This window comes from Epinephelus moara, chromosome 18 (assembly GCF_006386435.1).
Source record: "Epinephelus moara isolate mb chromosome 18, YSFRI_EMoa_1.0, whole genome shotgun sequence".
NCBI classification, from domain to species: Eukaryota; Metazoa; Chordata; class Actinopteri; order Perciformes; family Serranidae; genus Epinephelus; species Epinephelus moara.
In genome coordinates this window covers 13,739,539-13,766,231 of record NC_065523.1, presented here as the reverse complement: position 1 = coordinate 13,766,231, position 26,693 = coordinate 13,739,539, and the positions used below count along the sequence as shown (strand labels likewise).

General features: G+C 40.7%; 1 protein-coding gene and 3 non-coding genes across 8 annotated transcripts in view; all 4 read left to right on the top strand.

The window, feature by feature from the left end:
- The window catches only part of kcnh6a (potassium voltage-gated channel, subfamily H (eag-related), member 6a), a 36,824-nt gene that overhangs the window by 5,072 nt on the left and 5,059 nt on the right, over positions 1–26,693 (top strand). For 3 of the 5 annotated variants that reach the window (XM_050068171.1, XM_050068170.1, XM_050068172.1), the window contains 11 exons: positions 1,990–2,139; positions 2,448–2,551; positions 3,315–3,624; positions 5,539–5,741; positions 17,155–17,580; positions 19,838–20,255; positions 22,346–22,554; positions 23,989–24,241; positions 24,868–25,061; positions 25,687–25,786; positions 25,880–26,167. In XM_050068171.1, coding sequence (XP_049924128.1) covers positions 1,990–2,139; positions 2,448–2,551; positions 3,315–3,624; positions 5,539–5,741; positions 17,155–17,580; positions 19,838–20,255; positions 22,346–22,554; positions 23,989–24,241; positions 24,868–25,061; positions 25,687–25,786; positions 25,880–26,167 — 2,655 coding nt within the window. The remainder of the gene's footprint in view (positions 1–1,989; positions 2,140–2,447; positions 2,552–3,314; positions 3,625–5,538; positions 5,742–17,154; positions 17,581–19,837; positions 20,256–22,345; positions 22,555–23,988; positions 24,242–24,867; positions 25,062–25,686; positions 25,787–25,879; positions 26,168–26,693) is intronic. The other 2 variants (XM_050068173.1, XM_050068174.1) reach the window with 1 other exon arrangement.
- trnac-gca (transfer RNA cysteine (anticodon GCA)) lies at positions 1,884–1,955 on the top strand. Its single transcript has one exon. It is a non-coding gene; the product is annotated as a tRNA-Cys (tRNA).
- On the top strand, positions 22,759–22,830 carry trnac-gca (transfer RNA cysteine (anticodon GCA)). The gene has a single exon. It is a non-coding gene; the product is annotated as a tRNA-Cys (tRNA).
- trnac-gca (transfer RNA cysteine (anticodon GCA)) lies at positions 23,513–23,584 on the top strand. The gene has a single exon. It is a non-coding gene; the product is annotated as a tRNA-Cys (tRNA).

Below are 26,693 nucleotides of genomic sequence, written 5' to 3'. Positions count from 1 at the left end.
TCGGAAGATGGCTGTTAGGAAAATATATACGTACCTTGTTTCAGTGTTGGAACATGCTGTTGCTTTCTGGTGAGGACGGCCAATTCAGAGACAAAACATACCACTAAGGCTGATGGAGATGTCATTAGTTGTGAAAATCTTTGGTCAAAAAACAGTCAAAAATAGTATTGGAAAATACTAAAAAAAATAAAATAAAAAAAAGTTCCTCATTGTGGTGGAAGAGGAAAGGTTGGGGGATCTCTTAAGTCATTAGGATATATTGTCTGGGAATAAATTATCTTGTAATTTAATAAATCATGACCAGCAAGACAATCAGCCTTGTTTCAAGAACATGCAGAAAATCCTAAATGACTCTGTAATGGCCTGTTCCCCTTCACATTTCTGACGTTAATTAGTTGGAACACAATCACATTCAGATCTTCCCAGATTCTAGCCAAAAAAATCAAACATGAAACACACAATTTATCAGGAAGAAAAAGATCTTAATCTTGCACCTCCATGTGTGGTGAGCATTTACAGTGACCTGTCTTGTTTTTTATAGACCACTGCAGACGCTCTGTTCTTGAAAACGACCAAATCAGAGATTTATTATCAGGCTTTAAATCCCATAGTGTGTACTTGGCACTGAGTCGCCTCCCCAGTGAGACCAGGCAGGCACACTCAGCATCATATTTTTAATCTCTTCATAAGACCTGTTCCTGTGGATGCACATTTGTTTTGCCTCTCCTGTTCTGCCATAATGGTTTGTTGGTACAACCTTAATCCCTGCTCTCTTCCCTCTTCAACAATCAACAATCAAACCTCAACCTGTATTTATCTTTAGTGCAAAACATTGATTTTAGAAAATGTACAAACAAAAGCATAATTATCACAGGTGGGGAGGTAAGGGAATGAAAAGTGTAGAGATGTAGAAATGGTGATATTAGAATTGTTATGAGAGAATGGAGTTAAAGAACACAAAGATATAAGAGACATTTAAACTTGGAAACCATGGCATTTTATTGATCACCCCCTTCCTCTCAAAGCTTTATTTCCTCTTGACTCTCTGACTAAATCTTAACGCCACCTTCAGTTGCATACTGACCTGTGCAAAGGTCTGCATTTTGTCTCCCTGATCTTTGTCACTTACCTTCATTCTTCACCTTTTTATCTGTCACTTGCACAGAGACAATGAGGCAGAAACACATGATGGGGGCAAGCAAACACACCAGGCTTAGGACGGTTACAGTCATCCACCATAAACACAATATAGTCTCAGTCTACTTACATACACAGACATGCACGTGTCTTTTGTTACTTTGGACATTTGGGCATGGGGCGTGCAGTCTAGAGTGCTGTTGTCATGGAAATGCAATCAGCATGCCAGCTTAAAACCGCTAAGCATCTATTTGTTTTGTCTCCTGCTTCCTACTGTGCCTCCAGACTGAACAGGCAGAAAATTTTGCGAACAAGTGGACACAATGTGATTCAGCTGCTCTCACAGGCTGATTTTTTTTTTTCAGACTAAATTCCTGTCAGTGTTTTTCTGATTGGATGTGTGACTAGAATTGAATGCAGGAACTGTGTGTGTGTGTGTGTGTGTGTGTGTGTGTGTGGACATATTGTCCTCTGTATGTATGGGTATGTGTGTGTGTTTGTGTGATGTGCCCTCTCCCCCGTTTCTATTTTTAGACCACGCTGATTGCAGAGTGAAGTTAGACCTGACGCAAGTGTCGCTCATTTGGCCTTTTTTAGCTTTCAGTGTTGGAAATCTGTCTCTCCCTTTCCCCTCGCAATCTCTCTCTGTCTTTCTCTCTCTCTCCCACCCACCTGTGCCCCCCCCCATGGTCTGCTGTAAAAGCCTCATGAAAAAAAAAAAAGATGGCTGTGACAGGCATGTGTGAGGGGGTATAGCTCAGTGGTAGAGCATTTGACTGCAGATCAAGAGGTCCCCGGTTCAAATCCGGGTGCCCCCTGCTTTCCTATTGAATTCTCTCTCTGTGTTTAAAGGAACCTGCAGACCATGCCTGGTGGACATTGTCCCAGTAAAAAGTGAGGAAGGCATTGTCATCATGTTCATCCTCGACTTCCAGGAGCTCATTGATCCCGCAATTAAGAAGTCAGGCCTTAAGCAGAGAGTCGCCCAAGGATGGATTTACTGTAAGGCCTTTGACATTTGTCTCATACCTTACCTGCATGATACACATTCCAGTTTAGAGAAGCTTTCTCTGCCCCAGAGATAGACCAATACAAGTGATTTTTTTTTTTTGCACCTGCACATGCAATTGCATTGATTTTTGTCACGTGTCACACATTGACATTTAGAGTCATGGACAGTAGAAATTACCAAAAAGCAAAATTGTCTCCTTAAACATATTATTAATACAAAAATAGTTACATATGAACATAATTTGTAGTGGGTAAAGTTTTGGTAACAGCCAAGCTGAACACAGAGTTTCCCCCCTCAGGTCAGAATCGCAGGTTGAAGATGAGGCTGCCGGTGCTGCGGTCCATGCGACGACCTTCACTTTCCAAAGATCAGTTTGAAGGAGTGGTAGTGGACTACCTGCAGGTGAGGTGGCGTGCACACACTCACAACACACAAGAGATAATGCAGTGTTGAATGCTTATGTGTATGCATGCCTCGCGTTCTGCTGTGATACGTACTGGTGTGACAGTTGCCAAAATCTATGCAAACAATAGTACTACATATCTGCTATGCATAACCTTTGTAATAACTTATTGTTTGAATTTACTGACAAAAGATTATGCTTGTACGAAGATCACGAAATATTCTGCACTCAAATTATTTATAGACAAACTTTTCTTGTAGGCTTTTCACAACCAAATTCCTAACACTGAGTACGCACTGTGTTATTTCACATTCCTCAAATAGCAGTAAGAATTGTTTGAAATTCAGGGTCTGATTTCTCAGCCAAGAGGACACCAAGGGGAAGAATGAGTGGAAAAAGCTCCGTTGTTGAGTTCATCTGTCTTTTCTCAGAGTCTCCCTTTACTTCTGTTTAGAGTTCTCTTGTGTTTTGATAAATCACTCCTAGTGTGACAGCATTTCCTGACGTTATTCATACCTGACACCAGAGCCGTATTTGGCCAAGTTAGGCTAACTTACATGTTGAGAGTCTTTGGCAGCAATGAAACATTCCTTTCTATTTAAGTTCTACTTTTATTATAAGCAAAACAACAAAATTTTAATGAAAAGAGTCCTGTTGTCTGAAATGCTGTGACTGCAGACAGATTATCTTTTTCTAAGAAATACTCATAGCATGTGATTTTGTACATCTAAGACATGGCCTCTTGCTTTCTGTCCTTGACAGCCCAACAGCGAGGAAGTCCCCCTCAAAGAGTTTCGCATCCCGTCCAAGGAGAGCTGCATGCAGTCTGAGACGGAAGCTCTGATAGAACAAGACCTGGATCCTCCCTCCCCTGTAGCTCAGCCCTCCACCAAGCGGCGCTCCCTACTGACAGACCGCCTGGACCCTGGCAGTGCCTTCCCCAGGGGGACGTTACCTCGAAGCTGTTCTCGGGACAGCGTCCGCAGCCTCCGACGCGCCTCATCACTGGACGACATTGATGGCATGAGGGCAGAATGGAGCAGTCGACCTGGAGACCCCCGACCCAACAGCAGTGAGTGTCTGACTGGGACACTGTGAACGTCTCAGGGGGAATTTATGGCTAAAATACAGAATTAATAGTAGGATTATCACAGGAGGCTATCAGACCTGCATTTGTGTCTGAGAGAAACTAAAATATCTACGCACTGTCGTTACATTAGTGAAATATGAATGTCTATTAATGTCTCATTTTATCAAATTTAACTTCAGACAGAAACATAACATGATCATTCTAAACCAGATTACACCAAGCATGCAACATTTGATGATGACATTATTAGTCAACAATTCATAATACTGAATTATCGCCAGTCAAAGCCTCTCGTGTGAGAAACCGATGCCACGAGTCATATTTCAACATGATTAACATACTTTTATTTAAAGACGGTTGCTTAATTTCTGTGAACACAAACAACAGACGTAATGATGTAAGTTAAATCATTTTTGTAATCTTACTAATGATACGGAAAATAATTCACAGTATGTTTTGCAAGTGTGTGTTTACCTTGTCTGAATACACATTGCATCTATGTTGTTCAAAATAAACCAGTAGTAACATTCATTGAGACGGGAAACAAAAGGGGAAATTAAACTGAAAATTACACACACACGTCACCAATGTAGTTTGGTTCAGTGGGGTTTTGCGTGCAATCATTTGGCAAAAACTGATCATTTTCATTAAGAGATTTACCAGTGTTGGGTAATGAAGGCAGAAAAGGGGTTCCCTACACCAAGACATTATATTCTGTGTAAGGATACCTCAGTATACATTACCATTACTATACCAAGGCCATGAATCAAGGGTAAAGGAAAAAATTGGGTGTATTCAATAACATGTCATCTGTGGCCAGTGTAGCCCATGCCAGGTCAAGAAGTATGACTATTATTGCTACAGTTACCTGCAATTTAATAGAGCTAGCACAAAGTGGTGGCTGAAATGCTGACTGAAACTACATGTGTTTGAGCTGTCATATTACATTTGATTTCTGGGCATTTTTAAGATGTTTTATATTAGACAGCAACAGTAGAGAGACGATAGGAAGAAAGCAATGCAATTACAATAAGTCTGATGGCAACACAAGTTGCCCTGTAGTATGATATTCACACACACCTGATCAGAAAGGAAAGGAATACCATAGCCATGGTATAATATTGTCACCAATATTGGCCAACAAGACACAATTCTGCAACTAGCTCACGACAAATTTCTCACCACGATTCACTCAAATAACCTTTACTTTTCTATCAGACAAGAAAAGACAGAAATAGACAAAAGATCAGAGATCACAGATCTCTACCATCCATAACACAGAGAGTGTTGCTCTGAGCACGTGCAGCCGGCTGATGGTTGTTTTGCAGAGACTCGCCAATCAATCTTTCTGTCACCGCGTGTGTGTGTGTGTGTGTGTGTGTGTGTGTGTGTTTCTGATTGTGTGTGGTTTTGTGGTCCACTTGTGGTTAGATTGCACATTAGTGAACATATGTGCTCCTCTCCCCTCAGGGGAAGTACTTTGTGAGGAAACTGTATTTTTTCGTTAAGGTTTCAATCATACTGTGGACTCCCACTTATGTCACATTTTCTGTCATTTTCATCAGACTTGTACATCCATCTGGGTCCTTGGGGCTGAGGGAAAATGCAGTCTGTCCTGATTCTCCTCTTAAAGCAAGAAATAGTGGATGAAGCATTTTGTTTCTGAAAACATTTGAACTGTAGTTTATATTTGTTTTAAATGCTGGTCATGATTTGGCCTTGAAACCTGGACACTTTTAGATTTCGGAGTGCATCATAGAGAATGCATTCAAATACATTTTCAGATATTAGTTTTCTGCTCTGTTTCATTTTTACTCATCTCACCACCATTCATTCATTATTGTCCTTGATGTGCTTCTGAGTCCTGATTGCTGATGTTGTTGCATTCTGCTGCAGATCTGAAGCCCAGTGCTCTGAACTCCACATCAGACTCGGACCTGATGAGACTTAGGACCATCGGCCGCATCCCTCAGGTTACTCTCACTTTCGGATCGGACAGGATGAGACCTCCTTCGCCCACCGAGATTGAAATCATTGCACCCAGCAAGATAAAAGACCGAACCCAGAATGTCACAGAGAAGGTCACTCACGTCACTCAGGTAGGACGGGTCCTTTAAATCCCATCTTTCTTTCTCTCTTTGCACTTCATCTTTTTTTCAAACATAATTCAATCATCTTGTGGTCGAAGCTGGGATTTTAAATTTGGTATTTCTGATTGTTGGTTGCTTGCACGTTTTTTTTAAGGAATTTAAGATGGTTCTACTTATGCACTAATTTGAAGTTCTCACTCTGTTCAATTAAAGTAAACAATTTATTTCTTTTTTAAGATATTTTTTGGGGCATTTTTAGCCTTTATTTGATAGGACAGACAAGTGTGAAGGGGGAAGAGAGAGGGAGTGACATGCAGCAAGGGGCCACAGGCTGAAGTCGAAGCCGGGCTGCTGCGGCAACAGCGTTGTACATAGGGCGCCTGCTCTACCACTAAGCCACAGATGCCCCAACAATTTATTTCTTATTTCTTTATTTCATAGTTACACTCTGAGAGCTGTGATCATTGCACAATTTTTAAATTTCTTGTCTGTGAGCTAAATGGCTGGATGCCTGTAATCAAAAAAGGGCCAGTGCTATGTTCTTTTCATCATTTTTGCTTGATGAAAAGTTAATAATGGATGTGCCTGTGCCCACAGAGCGACCGATGAAGTCAGTTGAAACCAGACTGAACCTAACATGACTTATTTTTCTTATGTAAATATAATACAATGAGGTGAGATAATTCTATTTCAATCAGGGGAAGCTTAATTTAGCGTGAACAATAATTTATTGTGCAGGATAAAGATGAATAGACCCCATCGTGATGTGTATGTTTAGGGGGTAGAGATGCAAACGCTGGTTTAGAAATATTTCCCCGAAGGCTTCAAGACACTGGTGGTGGAAGTGAATTGAGTTGGCTGAAGATGAGGATGGTGGAATGTGGAGCAGGACTGGGCACTGGATGTGATGAAGACTGGAGGTGAATGAGGTGGAAGAGAGTCATATCTGTTTGTCCTGAAATTGCAACTGACAGCAGCAGAGAGGCGATGGTTTTAAAATTTGATAGCAAAGACATGATTGGTTGGATTAACTTACAGTGATGCCCACAGTCAGCTGATTAATGAGAAGCTGAAGAGTGAGGTGGAGAGATTTGTGAATGAAATGAGAGCATAAAGACAGTCTTTCTGATTCCCATTGCTCTGGTATCAGTGTATTTTTTTTCTGGTTACCCTTCTGATTGAAGACTGTTATTTATTTATTGCTTGTTTGGATGGATGTGTTTTTTGCAGTGTATGATTAATGTTTTTGGATAATTTCAAGTAAAGTTAAGCCTCATATGTAGAGGTAATAAAGTTTCAGCTTTTCCTGCAAGCAGTTTTAAAGATTTGTCACGCTACTCACTCTGGGAAAAGAAATAATATCAGTCATATTGTTACTTTTCCTGTCACCTTGTTTGATAGGATCAGAATGTTGGCCATAATTGCAGTTGATCTTTCCGCACTGCCACATCCAGTCATTGTCTCTGCACATAGATAGTTCAGGCAAAGATGTCTATAAATGTTTACTGCTTTTGGCTCACTGAAGATGCTCGAAGACATCTGCAGTCCCAGGGTGACGGTGCGAAAGAATAATCTCACCTGAGGTGTGACATCTATGGCACCAGCAGCTCAGCACTTTCATCAGCCAACTGTCATCACACCACGGTGTGCATGTGCATATTTTGGCACGCTGCTTCTCACACGCAGCAGTGGAGGAAAAGCCACAATGGAAAAATACTGTGTGTGAGTGTTTAGTTCAGAAAATTGGAGATAAAGAAGTGATGAAGTGTAGGTCAACCAGCTAAATTAATTTATGCATCAAATATTCCTCTGCATTTTGAGAACATTTTTAAACACCCTTTATTTAATGTCTCAGAGACATTGGAGTCATTGGGGCTGGGTGACATGGCAAAAATCAAATATTACGATGTTTTTGACCAAATACCACAAAATTAATATTGTGACAATACTGTAGGGTGCTTTCACAAAATATTTATACATGGAGATTTTTGATAAATAATTGTCAGCAATGTGGATGTAATGACTAAGTGGGTTAAGGCAAATTGTAAAACAGCTAAAAGAAGGTGATAAGCTCAAAGAATAAAACACTTCACTGTAATGCAGCCTTAAAACCAGGAAAACACGACACTTAAGATATTACAAAATTCAAAATCTAAGACGATATCTAGTCTTATAACACAGTATTGATATAATATTGACATATTACCCAGCCCCAGGTCTCTTACAGTAATTGTTACATCTTATTTTGTTAATACCTGTTAAATTCTCAGTCCGTCATCAGTCCATAGAATGTTGCTACATGATGCCCATGTCTTGCTGAGGTAAAGCACATAGACTTTATTTTTCAGAATGTGTACATATTTTATGAGCTTATTAAATCTGAATCAGCAATATACTCTTAACGGAAGCCATTAGATAAATGCTGTGAAACATTAACCACAATATTAACCTCAAAAATTTAGTGAAGGGAAAGTGCAGAAACTGATAACAATATAATCGTAAAATTCGAAGAAGTAGCACTCATAATTGTAAGAACTTGAGTGGATTTTTTTTTACCTTACACACACACACACACACACACACATACACACGCACATGGACAAAATGTCATGGACTGGCCTGTTTGGTGCAGGATTGAGCTGGCAGTCAGATGCTGTGGGGCTCCCTTAGTGCATCACATTAACCCAGTTTATCCGAGGGGCTTCCACAGTGGTCAGTTGACTCTCTTTCCATCCAGCCTGAGCCAAAGAGGCAGTGTTTGGCCCAATTGATCTGTTTGTTTGGCTTTTGGTTTGTTATCTAACAGGACAGTCCAAAAAAACCTGCCAACAGATCTCAAATAAACTTGTTAGAAAACTGTGCCGTGGGCCAAGGAACAAGTGATGTAGTGTCACCATGAGGCCATTTGTAAAACACTTTAAATTTAGGTCCATAACCCCAAGAGCCTTTTACACAAAGCAGATTGGCTGACTGTGTTAATCAGTCTGTGTCTCCACATTTAGAATTCCCTATGTCCCTTCATTGCCTTTCTCCGTCCACCCACCAGACACCCTCAGACTTTCCCTCCTCTCCCCATCACCTGACTGCCCAGCCCACATTCACACCTGTTCCCACTCCCCTCATCTGCTCTGCAATTCCCAGGCCTTCCCTGCCCATCCCCTCATCTGCATCTCTTTCTCTCATCAGCCTCTCACTACATATACCGGCCCAGTTCCATTCATCCCCCTGTCAAACCATCAAAGTTGCTTTGTGCCTCATGCCTTTGTTTTCAATCGCAGTGTTGATTGATCCTTTCAAATGTGGGACATGGACTGAATTAAACATTACTGGTCCAGGTTTTACTCAGCAGTGTAAACCAAATTACTCAGTAAATCTGCTTCATTGAACAATTTCTATGAACTTCGTGGTCAAGAGCAACCAAAGTTATTTAGTTAGTTATTAGTTCTTGGATCAAGATAAATCAAGGACCATACAGTTACCCAAAAGTTGTTATACAATATATCAGCATGAGTCTACAAAATGTTGTCTATATTTTTATCTAAATTTGATACGTTTTTTCTGTAATTATATTCATGGCTAATTTGAAATAAAGTGAACATGCTGTGCAAATGCTAACAGATTTAGATAGAAGTGATAACTCTCAGCACTACACTGATAGATAACACAGGCATTAGACTTGATAGTGTGTTTTTTTATTGTTAATGGATCCTAAATTTGCCTGACATTTGTATTATCCTATGTAATTCCTGCTGCCTTGGTGATGGTGAGATCTTACTGCTTCACACCAGAGAAGGCGAGTGGTATCGACAGCCTGCCGCACAATGCGGTAACAACGTGGCTTCTGTGGCCCTTGAAAAACTGACAGGACGAACAGAAGGCCTCGTCAAATGCCTGGCAGAACACTTAACTTGTTATCTTGACTCCACTGACGTCATGTGCTTCAAATTTTGATGAAGAGTGTTTCTCTATGTTGGCATGGCAGTGGAGATGGGTTTGTCTTACTCTTTATGTTTCCCTTAGAGGGTAGAAAGCAGTTATTATAGCTATCTGTCTCTGGTATGTCTCCTGTTGACAGACCACACACGGCCTTCCTCAATGTGTCTTCATCTCAACAAAAACTTTAGTCCAGAACTGTGTCTTTAAATCTTGTTTTTAGTAAAAACAATGAGCTATTTATTTCCACTTGTTTGCATTGTATATCAACTTGTTTCAACTTGCTTAGCTGTTTTATAGCATGTTTAAATGAACTATCTAGTGGCAATTTATGAATCTCCCTCATTTTGTAATATTATTTCTTGACACTACATATGGCAGATTGATTATCTGGACACCTTTGCAGATATTTAATCTCTTGTTTCATGGAAAATACTATGCTTTTCGAGTATTATCTTTTGTGTGATATGTTTTCAGTATATTCTATGTAAATTATTTTTGCATTGGTTATGCTTTGGTGTTTTAGCTGTCAAACATTATATCTCCTGAAGTTCTTTAGATTTTCAGTGAATGAATTTGAAAGATCTCCTCTAGACATATGAATATGTCCACGGAAAAAGTTCTACCACTTTGTCCCTTCTCCCTCACTAAAAAACCCATAATCTATGAATATGCAAAAACATTTCATTCGAAAAGTTCACTACTGGACACAAGATGTCTCCACTTGAACTGAAAGCTTTAAGTTTCCACATCACACTTGTGTAAGCTGCATATTGAACCAGGATTGGCTTCCTAAGTAGTTGTGATGTCACAAGATTCTGCTTGTATGTACACAGCTTTACCTGAGTTTAAAGGTTAGCACAGGGAAATTTACCACCTTCAGCAAATGGAATTCAAAACTGACTTCTGCACAAGTAAATTTACAATATAATAAAACACAATTTTGAGTGGAGGGGGACTTTGAGTTTGTAGTTTTATTTGTCCCATCAGTAATGGTGGATGTCTGTGCTTGTCCATTTGCATAGACACTTTTTCTTGTTCCACCAAATTTTAAATTCTTTTTGGGGGCAGAGATGTGAAATTTCATTAACCAGTGATAACTAAATCAATATTGTGCCTGTACAAGTATTTGTTTTAAAATTGTGTGTGTGGAATTTAATTGATTAATATGTGTTACTCACTGTTGAGTGTGTGAGGATGTATGTGGAGATAGTGTGGGTGTGTGGGGGGATCACAGACTGTCTGTGAAGCTGTCTATTCTGGTGAAATGTGCATAGTTATGAAAGCGAGTAAAAAAGGGCGATGGCTGTGAGCCTATTGAGCGGCACTGGGTGGCTTGACGCTGATGCCAGTGACCTTGGCCTCTGGAGCTAATGGAAGTGGAGGGCATGCTCTCTGTGCATCTGCCAAACCTCCAACTGCCCTAAAAAATCACACTGCAGTCTCCTTCTCCTGTCTTCATGCTGGTGCCAGTTTGAGCTTTGGTCCTGTTAAAACAGTTGGAGTTGACTCCTCGCAGTGGCATCATAGTCGCTGGGTCAAATATGAATGTGAAGCTCTGAAGGTCAGGGTTTAGGTCACAGTAATCGTTTCTGTTGTCATGTAGGAACAAACTGTAGCAATGGTCAATGAGCACACCAAGTACAAGTTTTTCTAGACAATTGTTTGTTTGTTGTTTTTCTTTGAACTAAATCTATTAGCAGATGTTACCTTTGCTTTTTGTTATTTGCAATTATACAATAAAATTGTTGATTATCCCGCCTTTATAATTGGATTTCGATTGGCACCTTACAAAAAGGGAAATGAAGGCTGTCATTGATCTTTGTTCATATTGATTTGGCTGCATAACATGAAGCACACAGTGTGATTGACTCGACTGCAGCTTGTAAAAGACTGGTAACTGTAGAAAAGGCCCAGCACACTAACCAGTGTGTGTTTTGGGAAAGCAGAAATGTGTTTATGTGGTGCCCCCTGGCTGTCAATGAGCTTACAACATGAGGCTGCAGAGGAATTCAGTTTGAATGGACAAGAACTTCCTAGTTGTTTTTTAAAGGTGGCACCATGATTTTTAAATTTTGTGGGCAGGAGAGTGTGTGTGCACAGTTGAAGTATATTTGTTTATCTGATTTGAATTTCCCAAGTATTATAATCTGATCAAACTTAATATTAAAGAGCAGTCAACAAGTGCAAGTAATCAAAATAAATTGGGGAGGTTGCGTGACTGTCCTCCAAGATACTGTGTTAATTCCCTCAAACATTTTTGGTTACATTGCCTGTTTCAGAGTAGAAAATTATGTTGTTTATACTCTCTTGAAATACAGTCAGTTAATTTTTTAGCCATGTGACTTGACAAAAATGTAAAAACAAAAACAACAAAAAAATGTCTAGTAATTCAGAGTAATTTATAACATGCATGGCAGTACTACAATAATAGAGCAAATGTGGCTAAAAGGGACAGTTCACCCCAAAATCAAAGCTGACAGCTGATAGTGCCAGCTCTCAACAACTCACACCAAACAATCCAGACTGATAAACAGCACTACAGTTAAGAGGAAAAATATGTATTTTTGGTTCTGGGGTGAACTGTTCCTCTAAAAAGTTCAGTGTATTTAGTTTGATTTATTTAATCTGCCACTTTTTGAGACAATACTTGATTGATGATTTTGAGTAACTTACAAAAACATGGTCTCACTCCGAAGTCATCGAAATCCAGCGCTTGGTCAGTAACTTGCAGCGTCAGACACTGACAAAAAACACTGTCCTTTGACGTCAGCATGATACTCAGCCAATCGCCATACAGTTTAACAGCGCTCGGTGCACGGTGGGACAAGAGCGGTGTTCACACCCGGTACGATTATAAAGCAAAACCCTGTTCTTTGTTCCTAAACCTTAGCACATGCTTTTGTTGCTTAAACCAAACCATGTGCATTAGTTGTTGGAGGAAAAAACATCAATTCGTGGTGTTGTACTGATGTATTGCATTTATTTTGAAAGAGACAGTAAATTTCCTGTGAATACGGAAGTGTATTTTGAAAGAAGACAATACATGTAACAGGCAGAACTTGACTTGACACGACGTCCAAGAATGTCAACAACCAACGCATCCAGGGTACCTCTCATGTTGTATCTGGACATGGATAGTCCATGACCAAACACTGATATGTGATGAGACTGGAGGGAGAATGTGTTGCACATGACCTCAGAAACAGCACAACATGAGTGATACACCTGTCCATGTGAGCATATAGACAACAATTTGTTGACTGATAAAAGGATTATGCAAACAACTGCAACCACAAAATAAATAGACATGGCTGTAACTCACTGCATAGAGATATAAACATTTACATAATTATTTCTAAATAGCTAACCATAAACCAGACTGCCTATATAATCAGAAAAGCTTTGTTGTCTTTTAGCAGTTATTGCTTGTTGAGTACCAGTGGTGGAGGCAGACAGCATCATTCATAAAGCCACTGTATCATTTTTTTCATGTCTGAAGGAGGATCCTGCTGTGAGGGCTGGGCCACAGGGAGGGAGGAGAGAGCAGGAGGGAGGGAAATACAGACAGATGGATAGGGGTTTCCTCCCTCTCATTCTCTCTTGCAGTCTCTTAGCCTCCTCCTGCTGATTACCCTGTGGTGCGCTTCAGCATGAGCTTCAAGCATAAACTGCAGCCTGTGAGTACCTCAGCCTTACTGGGTCTCTCAAGCTCCCTGGTGTCCTCCTCAAACTCTCCCTTGACTTTTCAGCGCCACTTCCCTGCTTTGCTTATTGTTCCCTTTTCTCCCTCTTCCTCCCTCTCTCTGTCCTCATCCTGCACCTCACTATTTCTGCTTACCTACTGTAGCTCCACAGGTGAGCAACACTAGCTTTATGCAGGTTAAGCTGATGCCATGTCACGTTACTATGACAAGGACTTGTCTGTCTATTTGCACAGTTTTCACACATTTTGTGCACAGAATCTTGCAGCTTATTTTGCTTTTGAGTCGCTTCTGTGGTGGGTTTACTGAAGTACAGAAATATGTGTTCATGTTTAGAGTGGAATAAGGCAGGATGAGGAACACGCACTGGCTGAATAGTTGAATTTCATGTTTATTAAAGTTTGCAAGAAGAAAAGATTAACTGAAATGAGCTATACGTGAAAGATTTTGCACTCTGCATTGTGTCTTTATTCAACAGTAAGAATAAAGGTAGGATTTTTTGTCTTCACAGCAGATAAATTACAATTCACAATCATGTTTGTGTTTTTACAATCATGGTTATTTTGTATTCAAGCCCACTTTTAATGCCATAAAATCAGCAGTATCATATATACCACACTGTCCTTCATGATTTATATCCTGTTCAGTTTAAAAGCTTCCCCTGTACTTCACACCTCAACTGTTTTTTCTGTCTAATACAAGTGAAAAAGTAAAAACAGTGAACTCCTGCTGTGTTAATTACAAAGTGCAACTAGCAACAGAAGGTTGTTCGCGTGCGAACTTGTGGTGGCAGTTGCTCTCTGGTCGTCATTATGACACAGAGCTGTGCACAACATCAATAACTTAACATTTCTTGGATGAGTGAACTTTTGCTCGTGTGTTTACATTCTCATTACTGTGTTGTCTTTTCACATCTGTGCAGCTCCTGTGGTCAGTTGCTGCTGACACACAAAGGAGTGCCAGAAGTTGTTGTGTTCATTAAGTCCTGTGTCGTTTCCCATCTTAACCTCGTTTCCAAATACCGTATGCTGTCTATGGGTCATAAAAAACACAGATTTATGGAGCAAGACCAGAAGCCAACATTCAACCAGTTACTAAAGGCCACTGCATGCTATAATGGAAAACTATACATGCCTTGGTTAAATCTAAGCTTGAACTTTGTATTTGCCTCCTGTTTTTTTAACCAAATATGGCCATGAACACATTAGTAACTTTTTTAATGTAGTACTTTGTCCTTAAGAGGCATTTCACTTTGACTATTTCTGACCACTGTTTTATCTAAGCTGGGAAAGTGGAAAGAAACAGCTTTTTTTTGAGGGAATGAAGAGCTGAATTCTAAGAAAATATCATGCTAGACTCTTCTTATGGTTCTTGTGAGTTTAGTGTTTGGCACTGCAGCTACTCGTTATACAGGTCCAGCGTCTTTTGTCAGGGTGTCTTTGGTCCTAATTATGCAAACTAAAATGCAAATGAGGGTCTAACCACTGCAGGGTTTGTGAGGAGGTAGACAGACAACACTGCACGTAGAGCATTAGTGTACATATGAGTGTCAGCAGCAGGGCATCAGGAATACACACCTTGGGGAGAGCAATTTCACACCAGCAATGACTGTTAAATCAGCCACATAGAGTCCCAACTTTGCAGAATTAACTGAAATCACTCCTCTGCGTGGCTCCCAATCGATGCGGGCACTTATTCGGGTTGACAATCGATCAGAACGCTGGTAGAAGGGGTCACATGGTCTCCATAAAATGGGAATCACATGGTGCAACAGAGGCAGGTGAGGCTGCAGTGGGCTTTTTAAAAACAGCACTTAGTGATTTGACTTAGTGGAGCGCCTGGAGAGAGAGGATAGAGCCACACAGAGGCTCTGTCACAGCTCAGATTGGGTTTTTTTGTAGAAGTTTGTGTTTATTCTGCTAGAAAGTGATGCAGGAGAGGAGATGGCCACTACACAGCAGGCAGGCAGGGCTGCAAAGGGTTTGGAGGAGTTTCCTCCTCTGCTGCTGTGGTCGACACCAAGAGGAGAACCTGGATATGGAGGCCCTAATTGTTGTACCGGTCAGTGGGATCTTAATGCTCAACGTCTGATGCCTTTACAGTTAACTTACTGTATTTTGTTGGTCCGCCTGTTAATGCTATTAGACAAATCACTGAGGGAGTGGTGGTAGCACTGGATGGGGATTTGTGTATTGATGTTCTTTGCCTTGCTAAAGGCTGGGGTCGTTTCTGTTATTTTTGCTGCATTTGCAAAAAAACTGCATTTTAAGAAACTCACTGAGTGTGAATATGTTGTGACTTTTTCTCCTACCAAACCTGGTGAGAATCTTTTTGAGGAAGTTGTAATTTACCACTCAGACACAAATTATTATACAATAAAGCCTGATTGGCTTGATTGCCAAACCGCACTCATTAGTGTGTATAGCAGCCACTAATGTATGCATAAACACTTCTCTGTCTAAATTAACAGCTACTTTATTGTATGAATATTCTGGACTTAATCAGGATATTTTTGTTGCCTTGCGTCAAGTGGAGTGACAGTCATTTTACTTTGTTTTAAACAACAACTTAATGCAAGTGCTTGGTTTGGTTTTGCTTAATTAATTATTTTTTTAAGGGAAAATTGTGTGTCAGTGCTCACATGAGGCTTTACTTTTTAAGCTGGGGATGTATTCTGTTATGTGTACTGATCTATACCAATTTCTAAGGTAACTTAGGACAAACTACTGCTAGCAGTGCTTAAAGTGAGCTGGTACTCACCAACATGCAGTCCTGGCACTCCTACATTTTACTATTTGGTGTACCATCAATCAACAACTCCCAAAACTCAATGATTTTTTGGGAGTCACAGAATCTTATGGGTCACAGATTTTGGTGTTACACCCATTCTGTGTTGACTCTGGGCAATTTATAATGGCCTGAAATAAAGTACATTATCCAGGGCCACTGGCAGCACTATGTAAGCTATCTAGGGGATGCTACATGAAAGGGCAACACAAAGAGAGCACAAACAGAATCAGAAAATGCCACAACACAGCTTTGAAAAGCAGCTCCTATGTTGCTAAATGCAGGCTGGGAGCAGCAAAGAGCCTGATGGTGTAACATTAATCTTTAGAAACAGATTTTTGCATGTGTTTGTAGAATCTGTTGGCAGCGGGACAAGATTTTGTATCAAAAGTGTTCTTGTTTCCATTTGTAGTCCGAGTTTTATTGAGTGGCAGGTAAAAAGTCCGTATGGAGATGTGGGAAGTATTGGCCGAAACACAGTTTTGGAACTCATCCGCTATGGTCTGACAACAAGTTAGCCTTATATTAGCTTTTTTAAAAATGTATATGTATTTATATGTAGATATCTGTGCATAGAGATTAGCTGAAACGTGTGGCACACAAAAAAGGAAGTTTTGGCCTGCATGTCTGCTTGCTACACCAGGTCTGTGGAAAATTGCCCATTTCCCCCAGAGGATTATTGTTGTCAGAGCGAGCCAGTGCATTACCTACAAAGGAAAAGTGGAGGGTGAATTGCGTAGCGGTGCATGAATATTAATCCTCATCGCAAGAAGTAAGTTACTTGTATGTTTTTGGCTAATGCTAGTATCTTGCTCTTTCTTATTATGGTGTTTGCTTAAGTATAAGCAATGGGCACTTTCCATGTTTTCATCTCCTCACGGATAAATCAACTCTTGGCTCTTAACCCAGTCCCTGTAAAGTTACCTCTATCCCACTTGTCATACTATCCTACCTCCATTATGAAGAACATCCTCACCATCCTGTCCCTTTCTCCTCAGGTGTTGTCTCTAGGTGCTGACGTGCTACCAGAGTACAAGCTCCAGGCCCCACGCATCCACAAATGGACAATCCTCCACTACAGCCCTTTCAAAGCAGTATGGGACTGGGTCATTCTGCTGCTGGTCATCTACACCGCCATCTTTACACCGTACTCGGCCGCTTTCCTTCTCAACGAGGTGGAGGAAGAGCGGAGGAGAACCTGTGGCTACACCTGCAATCCGCTCAATGTGGTGGACCTGGTGGTGGATGTCATGTTCATCGTGGACATCCTCATCAACTTTAGGACCACCTACGTCAACCACAATGACGAGGTGGTCAGCCACCCGGGACGCATCGCACAGCACTATTTCAAGGGCTGGTTCCTCATTGACATCGTGGCTGCCATCCCCTTCGATCTGCTCATATTCCGCTCCGGCTCTGAGGAGGTGAGAAAGCAGGGGACACAGTGGATGTCAGTGGCATCACAACATCAAAATCAAATCTCCCAATGTTTTCTAACAAGAAAAATATGCCTTTTTTTTTACAACAGACAAAAGGTCAAACATCAAAATGGTGTGTAATAATGGCTCCTTCCGCTTCACCTTTCAGGATGTTATGCCAGTCATATTATCAGTTACACCGTCCTTTTCCTGCCACAACAAATGTCAAAATGCTGTGAAAAGCTATGTTTTATTTAGCAGGTATTTAGTAGTGTGGTTCTATCTTGGCTGCAATGACAAAATGTTTGTGTCTTGTGGGTCTAGTTTTTAAGACGTATACTATATAAGCACAGTGTCCTTAGTAGAGTTGTTCTAAAACTGCCTGAAATGCTGGATTGGGTATTGGTGAGTACATGAGTCCATGCACCAATCCGATACCACATAACTTATTGATAAACTTTAAAGTAGTTTCACACCCAGATACAATGGCTGTTTTCCTGAAAGTCAATTCTTCTTTGCTGTTTTAAATCAGTAGCCTACACAGCAAGTTGCACTGTGCAGCCACTGGTGACTACTGTTTTAACACCCAGATACAAGAAATTGACATCAAAGAACCAGTGGCGATGAAGGCCAACTGTGTTGCCTCAAGAAGTCTGTGTCTTGGCCAAAAAGTTGCACTTGAACACTCTGCAACCACTACAGCCAATGGCCAATTAGCATGTACATTCCGCACCTGCGTGACAGGAAATAACTCTCCATACTAGCAGGCCGTCTCTAAGTCTGCATTCATCATTCAAAAGGGAAACTGGAAGACCAACAGGACAGGTCCAAGACACTATTTAGCCAGTTAGCACATTAACAACACAACTTTATATTGAAAGAACAAAGGATATTTACCGTGTGCTAGCAAAAAAAATAACACAAACAACTACAAACTGTTTCTGCTAAAGAGCTTAATGATGGTTAAAAAAATAATCTTACCTGATATAACAACTTTGTTTTGATCTCACGTCCTCTTGACATGCCTCTAGTCATTTTTTTGCTTTCCTCAGTTCCGTTTCTCTTCCCATTCACAGAGCTAAACTGCTAATCAGAGTGATATCATTCACAAATGGTTCCACTGTCTCCAATGCTTATCAACATGCTAAATTGGCCAAAAAAAACTGACAAGGGCCAAAAAGATGCCAACAGTATGGGCCACACCGCAAAAACAAGGGTGACAGACGCTCACTGACAGCCCAATATTAACTAATGACTGAACATTGTCTTTGTGTGTTAGGGCCCTTAGAGCTGTGAAGAGGAATTGAGTTCTGGTAACAGTGTAATGTTAGCTGTTTAAAAATGTCATAAATCTGTAGTATTGGATCTGTACTTGGTATTGGCCAATACGCAAGTTCAGGTATAGGAATGGGCACCAGAAGGAAAAAATGGTGTCGGACCATTTGTAGTCATCAGTTTGAATCTGGTTTTGGACATTGTTGCATAGCCCCCTGTCTCCCTGCGTTTTCTGTCTCTATCTCCAATGTCCCTATGAAACAGGGGTATAAATGATAAGGTGCTCACTCATATGGCACTGTAAAATGACAGTATCATAGTAGATAACAAGGACAGAAGACCCAATGAGTATGTTAGTTTTTCATAAAGACCAATGAAAAAAACTCCTTTTAAGAAACCCCTTTGAGTTACAGATGCTACAGGAACAGAGGCTAAATAAGTAGGTAGGACTCCCGCTCTGTATTGAATCATCGCTAAAACATTCAAAGTTGAAATATATATAAAAAGGTTTGATGATACTCTGCTGAGACATTGACCCCATTTGAATGAGCACACCCCTTGCAAATACATCAGCTATTCAGGCAGTGTCAGATTTCCTTCATACCATCGACCAAAATTGGTTATTGAATTATCTGGAAAAAAGAAATAGGTAATGCAGTTGCAGAATCATTGTTAATTTATACAACAATTAGTCTACACTTTTGTTAGCAACATTTAGACTTTTGAGATACAGTTAATCCATTTGTTGTCTAAACATCTTGCATAGTTTACTGATTTGTCCAACAAAGTGGTGGAGTATGGGACGTTAAGTGTCAGGTCTGTGTGTGTGTGTGCCAATGCGTTGCACGATAGAACCTTCCATTAATGTCTCAGTACACTTTATAACTGCAGCAGAAAGTCAGTGATTAATGTTACTGGTTATTTTAGACTGGAACAAAAGCTTGCTAATATCACTAACATGAGGTCTTCTCTTCTCTCTCTCCACCAGCCTCAGACAACCACTCTGATTGGCCTACTGAAAACAGCCAGACTGCTGAGATTGGTACGAGTGGCCAGGAAGTTGGACCGCTACTCAGAATATGGAGCTGCAGTCCTTTTCCTCCTCATGTGTACCTTTGCCCTCATCGCTCATTGGCTGGCCTGTATCTGGTATGCCATCGGCAACGTGGAGCGCACCGGCTCTGCCCGCATTGGAGGCATGAAGATCGGCTGGCTGGACAACTTGGCTGAACAGATTGGTAAACAGTACAATGACAGTGACGCAGCCTCGGGCCCCTCCATCAAGGACAAGTATGTTACAGCCCTGTACTTCACCTTCAGCAGCCTGACCAGTGTGGGTTTTGGGAACGTCTCACCCAACACCAACCCAGAGAAGATCTTCTCCATCTGTGTCATGCTCATAGGCTGTGAGTAGAATGGGAATGAGTCTGATATCAGAGCACCCACTTGAACAAATATAATATGTCTATTTTTAAAGCAGCTGTAGGTGAATGTTAATATTTGTCTGCATGTGCAAGAGAGAGGCAGAATCAAGATTCAAAACCTTGGTCACCAAGGTTTTGAATCTTGATTTTGGCAGGGTTTTTTGTGCTTTGATTGAACCAGCTGATGACCAGTATTTTGTAGCAAAAGTTCGTCTTCATATTCTTATCATTTTCAGGGTATACAAACATTCTGTGTCTCCCAAAGACTAATGTGTATGTCAGTGTGGAAAGAATGTGAGACTAAAACTCTTATATAGAAATTACTGAATTCTTCAGGGTGTCACACCCTTTAAAGCATACGTTTGGTATTTTCCAACCTGGACCCTATTTTCCTATGTTTTTGTGTCAAAGTATCTAATAGGAACAACAGTTCATGACACTGGTCCATCATTGAGTGAGAGAGCTCCAGACAGCAGCCCGAAACAGGCTGCAATGTAACCACTCTGTTGCATGTTTGCACTGTCAATGTACGTCTACTAAAAGTGCTTGTTTTTGTCACTGACAGGCTCAGATTATTATATTACTAGTGTCTGAAAACATTATGGAAGGATCCTGACTGAAATAGATTTTATTGTTAAAGACTAAGGTCCTTTTTGGTTTAACCAGAAACATCCCTGAAATCGCTATCTCCAAACCCACCAGACTCCATTTATATATACAGTAATTTTTACATTGTAAAACACTTAATTCAGAATTGACAGGAACAAAATGAAACTCACAAAAACTGTCTCGGTTCTACTTTCAACTGTTCCAACAATTATCAGCTTTAGTTTGGTTGGAATAAACCCTTAATTCATCAAGTTAGATGTGAAAATATGCTGGCTCTATACACACTAAAATTATTTTTTATTCATATGAGTCTAGTGGCTTTGGAGGTAGCGATTTCAGTGATGTTTCTGGCCAAACAAAAAGGTTTATTTTTTTCCCATAATGTTGTCAGACACTTAAAATAATAATCTGAACCTGTCAGTGACAAAAAGAAGCACTTTTAGTGGACATGCATTGATGGTGCGAACATTCCCCAAATGGGTGCATTGCAGCTTGCTGTCTACAGCACTCACAGTCGATACTGGACCAATTTTAAACATGGATGTTAGTTACTTAGACACTAGTCTGAGTGGGCGGAAGTTCGCTGCATAGATCAGCCTCTCATTGGGCGGAACGAGCCACCCGCTGAAGTCCCGCCCTACCACCTCCGGTTGTGTAGCAGTTTTCAACCGTTAGCAACACGTCCTTTACTAACTTTTGCGGTGTTTGATCTTGCGGGGATGTAGCCATTTTTCTGCCATGGTTCGCGTCCTGTAGGCGATATTTTTGTGGGCGTGTTACACCAAAACCTGTTTCCCCCTGGCAATATTTTTGCAAGCGCACCGTTGCTGTGGCACCGCCCAGAACGATTGTGATTGGTTGAAAGAAATACAAGCAGCCGGGGCGTTTTTTTCTCCAATCTTAAAGTGAGAGTCGGCCCAGCCAGACCTTTCTTTTCTTGAGAAAGGTCTGGTGAGCGAGACTACTTAGACACAAGAACATGGAAAAATAGGGTCCAAGTTAAAATATATCAAACCCTATCCTTTAAAGGCCAGGTGACCTATGCATGTATTTGCTCACACATTAAACTCTGGTAGAGTAGATTCCTCTTTCTTAAAATCAGGCATTAATCTTCAAAAACGTCCAGAGGCAATTCTTTTTTTTTTTTTAGGTTTAAAACACTTTATACAGCTTTGTTAAATTATTATTTCAACGAAACACCCATACTGCTCTTAAATATTTGCAACAAAACAAAAACAAACAAAAATAACTAAATGGATTTCATCCGTCAATACTGTGTTTAAATGATCTATTTTCTGAAATGATTTTACAACATAGATGTAATATCAGCATGTTGCCAAAGGACTTAATTTAAAATACAGAATTGTTCGCATTGTGCCACTTGTTTTAAAAATGTGAAATAGAAAACAGTACATTTATCAGTTCCTCTGACATACAGTATCTCTGTTGTCTTTCCCATGAAGCTCTGATGTACGCCAGTATCTTTGGTAATGTATCGGCCATCATTCAGAGACTGTATTCAGGGACAGCCCGGTACCACACTCAGATGCTGCGGGTCAAAGAGTTCATCCGTTTCCACCAGATCCCAGGAGGCCTGAGACAGAGGTTGGAGGAGTACTTCCAACATGCCTGGTCCTATACTAACGGCATCGACATGAACGCTGTAGGTCAAGTAAGATATTCATGCACATACGTGGTCCTGCACCAGTTCACATATTATTTGGGTAGAAACATTTTTTTGTTGAACAGTGGATGTTGAGACAGTTTAGAAAGACGGAATGGTTGCTTTATATATTCATATAAAGACTTTAAATATTCATATAAAGACTTTAAATTATAAATTACAGTTTTGTTTTTCAAAAGCAGTAATGTGTGAGGGGGTATAGCTCAGTGGTAGAGCATTTGACTGCAGATCAAGAGGTCCCCAGTTCAAATCTGGGTGCCCCCTAGCTCCATCCTTTGTGTACATAATCCCAAACCACAACTGTTGTACTGGCCACTCAGCTGGAACAAATGTTGAGCACTCATGATGCATGTTAAATATCTGTGTAAAATATGCCTCAATCAAACCTCGGGGCATGTAGTGTACTTTTTTTTTTTTTTTTTTTTTTAGATTTGTCATTAACATATACTGTAGGACTATATATGCATTTGTTATGCTAGTCTCAAAATAAATTATTGGCAGAACACGCCTAAAAACTCCTAGGCACTGAAGTGGATGGTAAAAATAAGCATCCTTACAAAACTTTTATGATATACCAGGATGTTTTAGCACTCTCGTTTTCCTCTGGTCGTCTTTTTATATATCCCACTGACGCTTGCAGCAGTACCTCACATATTCTGTTTGACCTACATTGGTTGTTTGCCTTGTTCTTTGCTGTGGCAATGACCCAGTTTTCCCACATTGAACTCTCATGTAACCTTACACTTTAATTAACATAAATGCAGGTTTTCACAATGTTGCATCGCAAGTGGATTCACTTTCAGAATTGAGATTTGTTTTTTTATATTTTTCATATTTTCCAACAAAACCTTTATCACAGTCAGCTTTTTTACCTCTTCTTTGAGCATATGTTGGGATTCATATGTGCTACTGTGAACATGAAATAAAACATTTTATGAAATCAGTAGGGGGTATAGCTCAGTGGTAGAGCATTTGACTGCAGATCAAGAGGTCCCCAGTTCAACTCTGGGTGCCCCCTTCTCATTTAAACATGGATTTTGAGTGTTTCCAGTGAGGCTGAAGCATTGGGAGATGGCATTTTTAGTGATGATGTGCGTCATATCGCTGCTTAGGCTACTATCAGCACTGAAGCATGACACAGCCTGAGAGCAGCATTAGCGCCTGCCAATTCAATGTGAGAATAGATAATCACTTGGAGCCGCTGTCCGTTGCGTCCCCCCCAACCCCGAATCAATCTGACACAATCTGCTCTCCTCCTCTCACCCTGATGTTTCTTTATTATGTATCTTTCAGATTCAGTTTTCTGTTTTTAGGTTACAAGGTTTTAAAAGATACACGACAAATGGATTCAGGAAAAAATGTATAAATATCATGGAGAATTATTAACAGTAGATTCACCCAATGCCCTCTGTTGCCCCACAGGTTTTAAAGGGTTTCCCTGAGTGTCTACAGGCTGACATCTGCCTCCATTTGAACCGCAGCTTGCTGCAGAACTGCAAAGCTTTTCGAGGTGCCAACAAAGGCTGTTTGCGGGCTCTAGCCATGCGATTCAAAACCACCCACGCTCCGCCAGGTGACACTCTGGTCCACAGTGGGGACATTCTTACCGCCCTCTACTTCATTTCCAGAGGCTCTATAGAGATCCTCAGGGACGACGTAGTGGTGGCCATACTAGGTGAGCTGCAAGCCACTGTGGAGTTCCTGTTTACTGTGTCCTTTTTTCAGTAAGGTTGCAAATCGGTCATTATTTTTATTATCAGTCACTCATTTAAATATTCAACAAATTATTTCACTAATAAAATGTCAAAAATAATGACCAGTGACAACCAAACTATAAAATGAAATCTTGAAATTGCAATAAAAATCTTCATTTTACTCTTCTGACACACTGTAACCACAGTGTGTCACTAATTTGTGTCTGTGAGTGTGTGTGTGTGTGTGTGTGTGTGTGTGTGTGTGTGTGTGTTGCCAGAGGTGTTTGGGCAGAGCTCCACTTCCATTTCACAGTGGCATTGATCATCAATAGGGTCAGCACTCACATCCAGGCCTACATAGGTCATTTCTTTTTTAGCTGAGTTTGGGGGGATCATTAATTTGTTTTGAGCAGCAGAGCTGCTGAGAATTAATGTCACTCCATTGCTTTGTTTCTCATTTGTTTTGAATCAGATTCATCCATCAAAATGTTATCAGTTAACTTTCTTCACTATTAATAGCAGTCGCTTGCTCACTTGGTTAAATATCTATTGATAAACTCTTTGTGTTTTCCCATCCTCTTTTTTCCTTTTGCTGATGTTTCTGTAGGAAAGAACGATATCTTTGGTGAGTCCATCAGTCTGTATGGGAGGCCAGGTAAATCCAGCGCTGACGTCAGGGCGTTGACCTACTGCGACCTTCACAAGATCCTGAGAGATGACCTGCTGGAAGTGCTGGACATGTATCCCGACTTCGCTGACATGTTCTGGAACAACTTGGAGATCACCTTCAACCTGAGAGATGTGAGTGCCACCAGAGGGCGATGTCACACATTAAAAACACCATCCTATTAACAGTCGCAGACCTTTTGCATAATCTGTGCTTTTGCTTTTGCCTTGAAACCTAAGAAAACCTGTTTTGACCAGTTTTATAAACAAACATGGTGCGTATACATTCAACATTTCCCACCATGATTTATTGTGTGTATACGTTAGCCGTCATAAGCATGCCTAAATTCATTCCTACCCCACGAAACATTTGCAAAGTCTTTTAAAAATGCCTTGAAACCTACATATTTTAGATCAGCTTGCATTCCTTTTTTTAAAATGCCCTTTTACTGGCATGTCTCAACCTTTATGGTACTTAACTGCCTCTATGCACAGCACACTCAGCAAAGTATTGCTCTATAACACCACAGGTGGTCAGTCACAAAGTCCACAGGGCACCTTAAAGACGTGAAATCAAAAAGATGACATCTCTTGGTCATACCTGCTTAGACGATCTCTTCTCAGCTTTATGTCGTATCCCTATCCTTGATTACGTGATTATCCTTGAAAGATTACTTTTGATGTATCTACCATGTCTTGGCCTGTTGTTTGTATGAGATCCGGTGTGTATTTCTGAATTTCTGAAGCTGATATGTATCAGGTAGATAGAATACACCAGCCAACCCCGAGCAAGGACTCTGAATGTGGCTACCGCCGGACAAGGCATCGCAGAAGCTCCCTGCGTCGTCGAAACCGACCGGGTGAGTGAGGGCTGTTGCTTTAAAAATGTTCATATGTTTCTATTCTGTCGGATCTCCATATTGCCTCATGCTGGTTGTCCTGTGTCTGTACAGACGGCATGGACCGTGAAGACTCTTACCCTGATCAGTCCTGTCCAATGGTAAACCACCACCAAGGCACGATGGCAGGATCCCACTGGGAAGACCTCTGCAGCAGCCCAAGCATCTGTTCTCAGTCTAGTGATGAGGAGATGAAGCCCATGGGGCACAGCAAGGGGGAGCTGTATCCCAGCAGGGGTGACACCAGAGACTATCCCCCAGCTGTGGTCAACCTCCTGCCTCACAGTGGACCCTCAGCAGGGATGGGACCGCCTGTAGACCTCGGTGGTCCACCATACTCAGGTAAAAACTACCCACAATCCCTTCACCAGTCATGTCAGGATAGTCTCCAATAGACTAGACAGAGCTTTTAAACATTTTAGAGGTCAGAAGAATTTTTAAATCACAATTCTATCAGTGCCTCCTTCAGAGTTTGCTCTTGAGATTCTTTCCCTGTCAGATCAGGTTTATTCAATGGCAGTTTTTGCAACACACTTTTTCTACATGTCTTCCTTACTCTGAGGGCAACATCAGATGCTGCCATCCATCTCCACATGTGCTAGGCATCATGACTTTAATAAAACAGAAGAGTGAAATCTCCTTCCCTAACCTTTTTTAGTCACACAGAGGTGTAGTGTCTGATTTGTGATGAGTGGGGTTTTGATTAAGACGTCAAATTTTCATGCCAGGGAAAGTCCAGCGCACTTAAAATTCAAGTCCAAAGTGTATATGCAAGTAATAAACATACTATAAAGTAAACTAATAATTAATCCAACAAAATCTGAGATTTGAACCAAAAAGAAATGTTTAAGAAAAGTTCATATTGTTT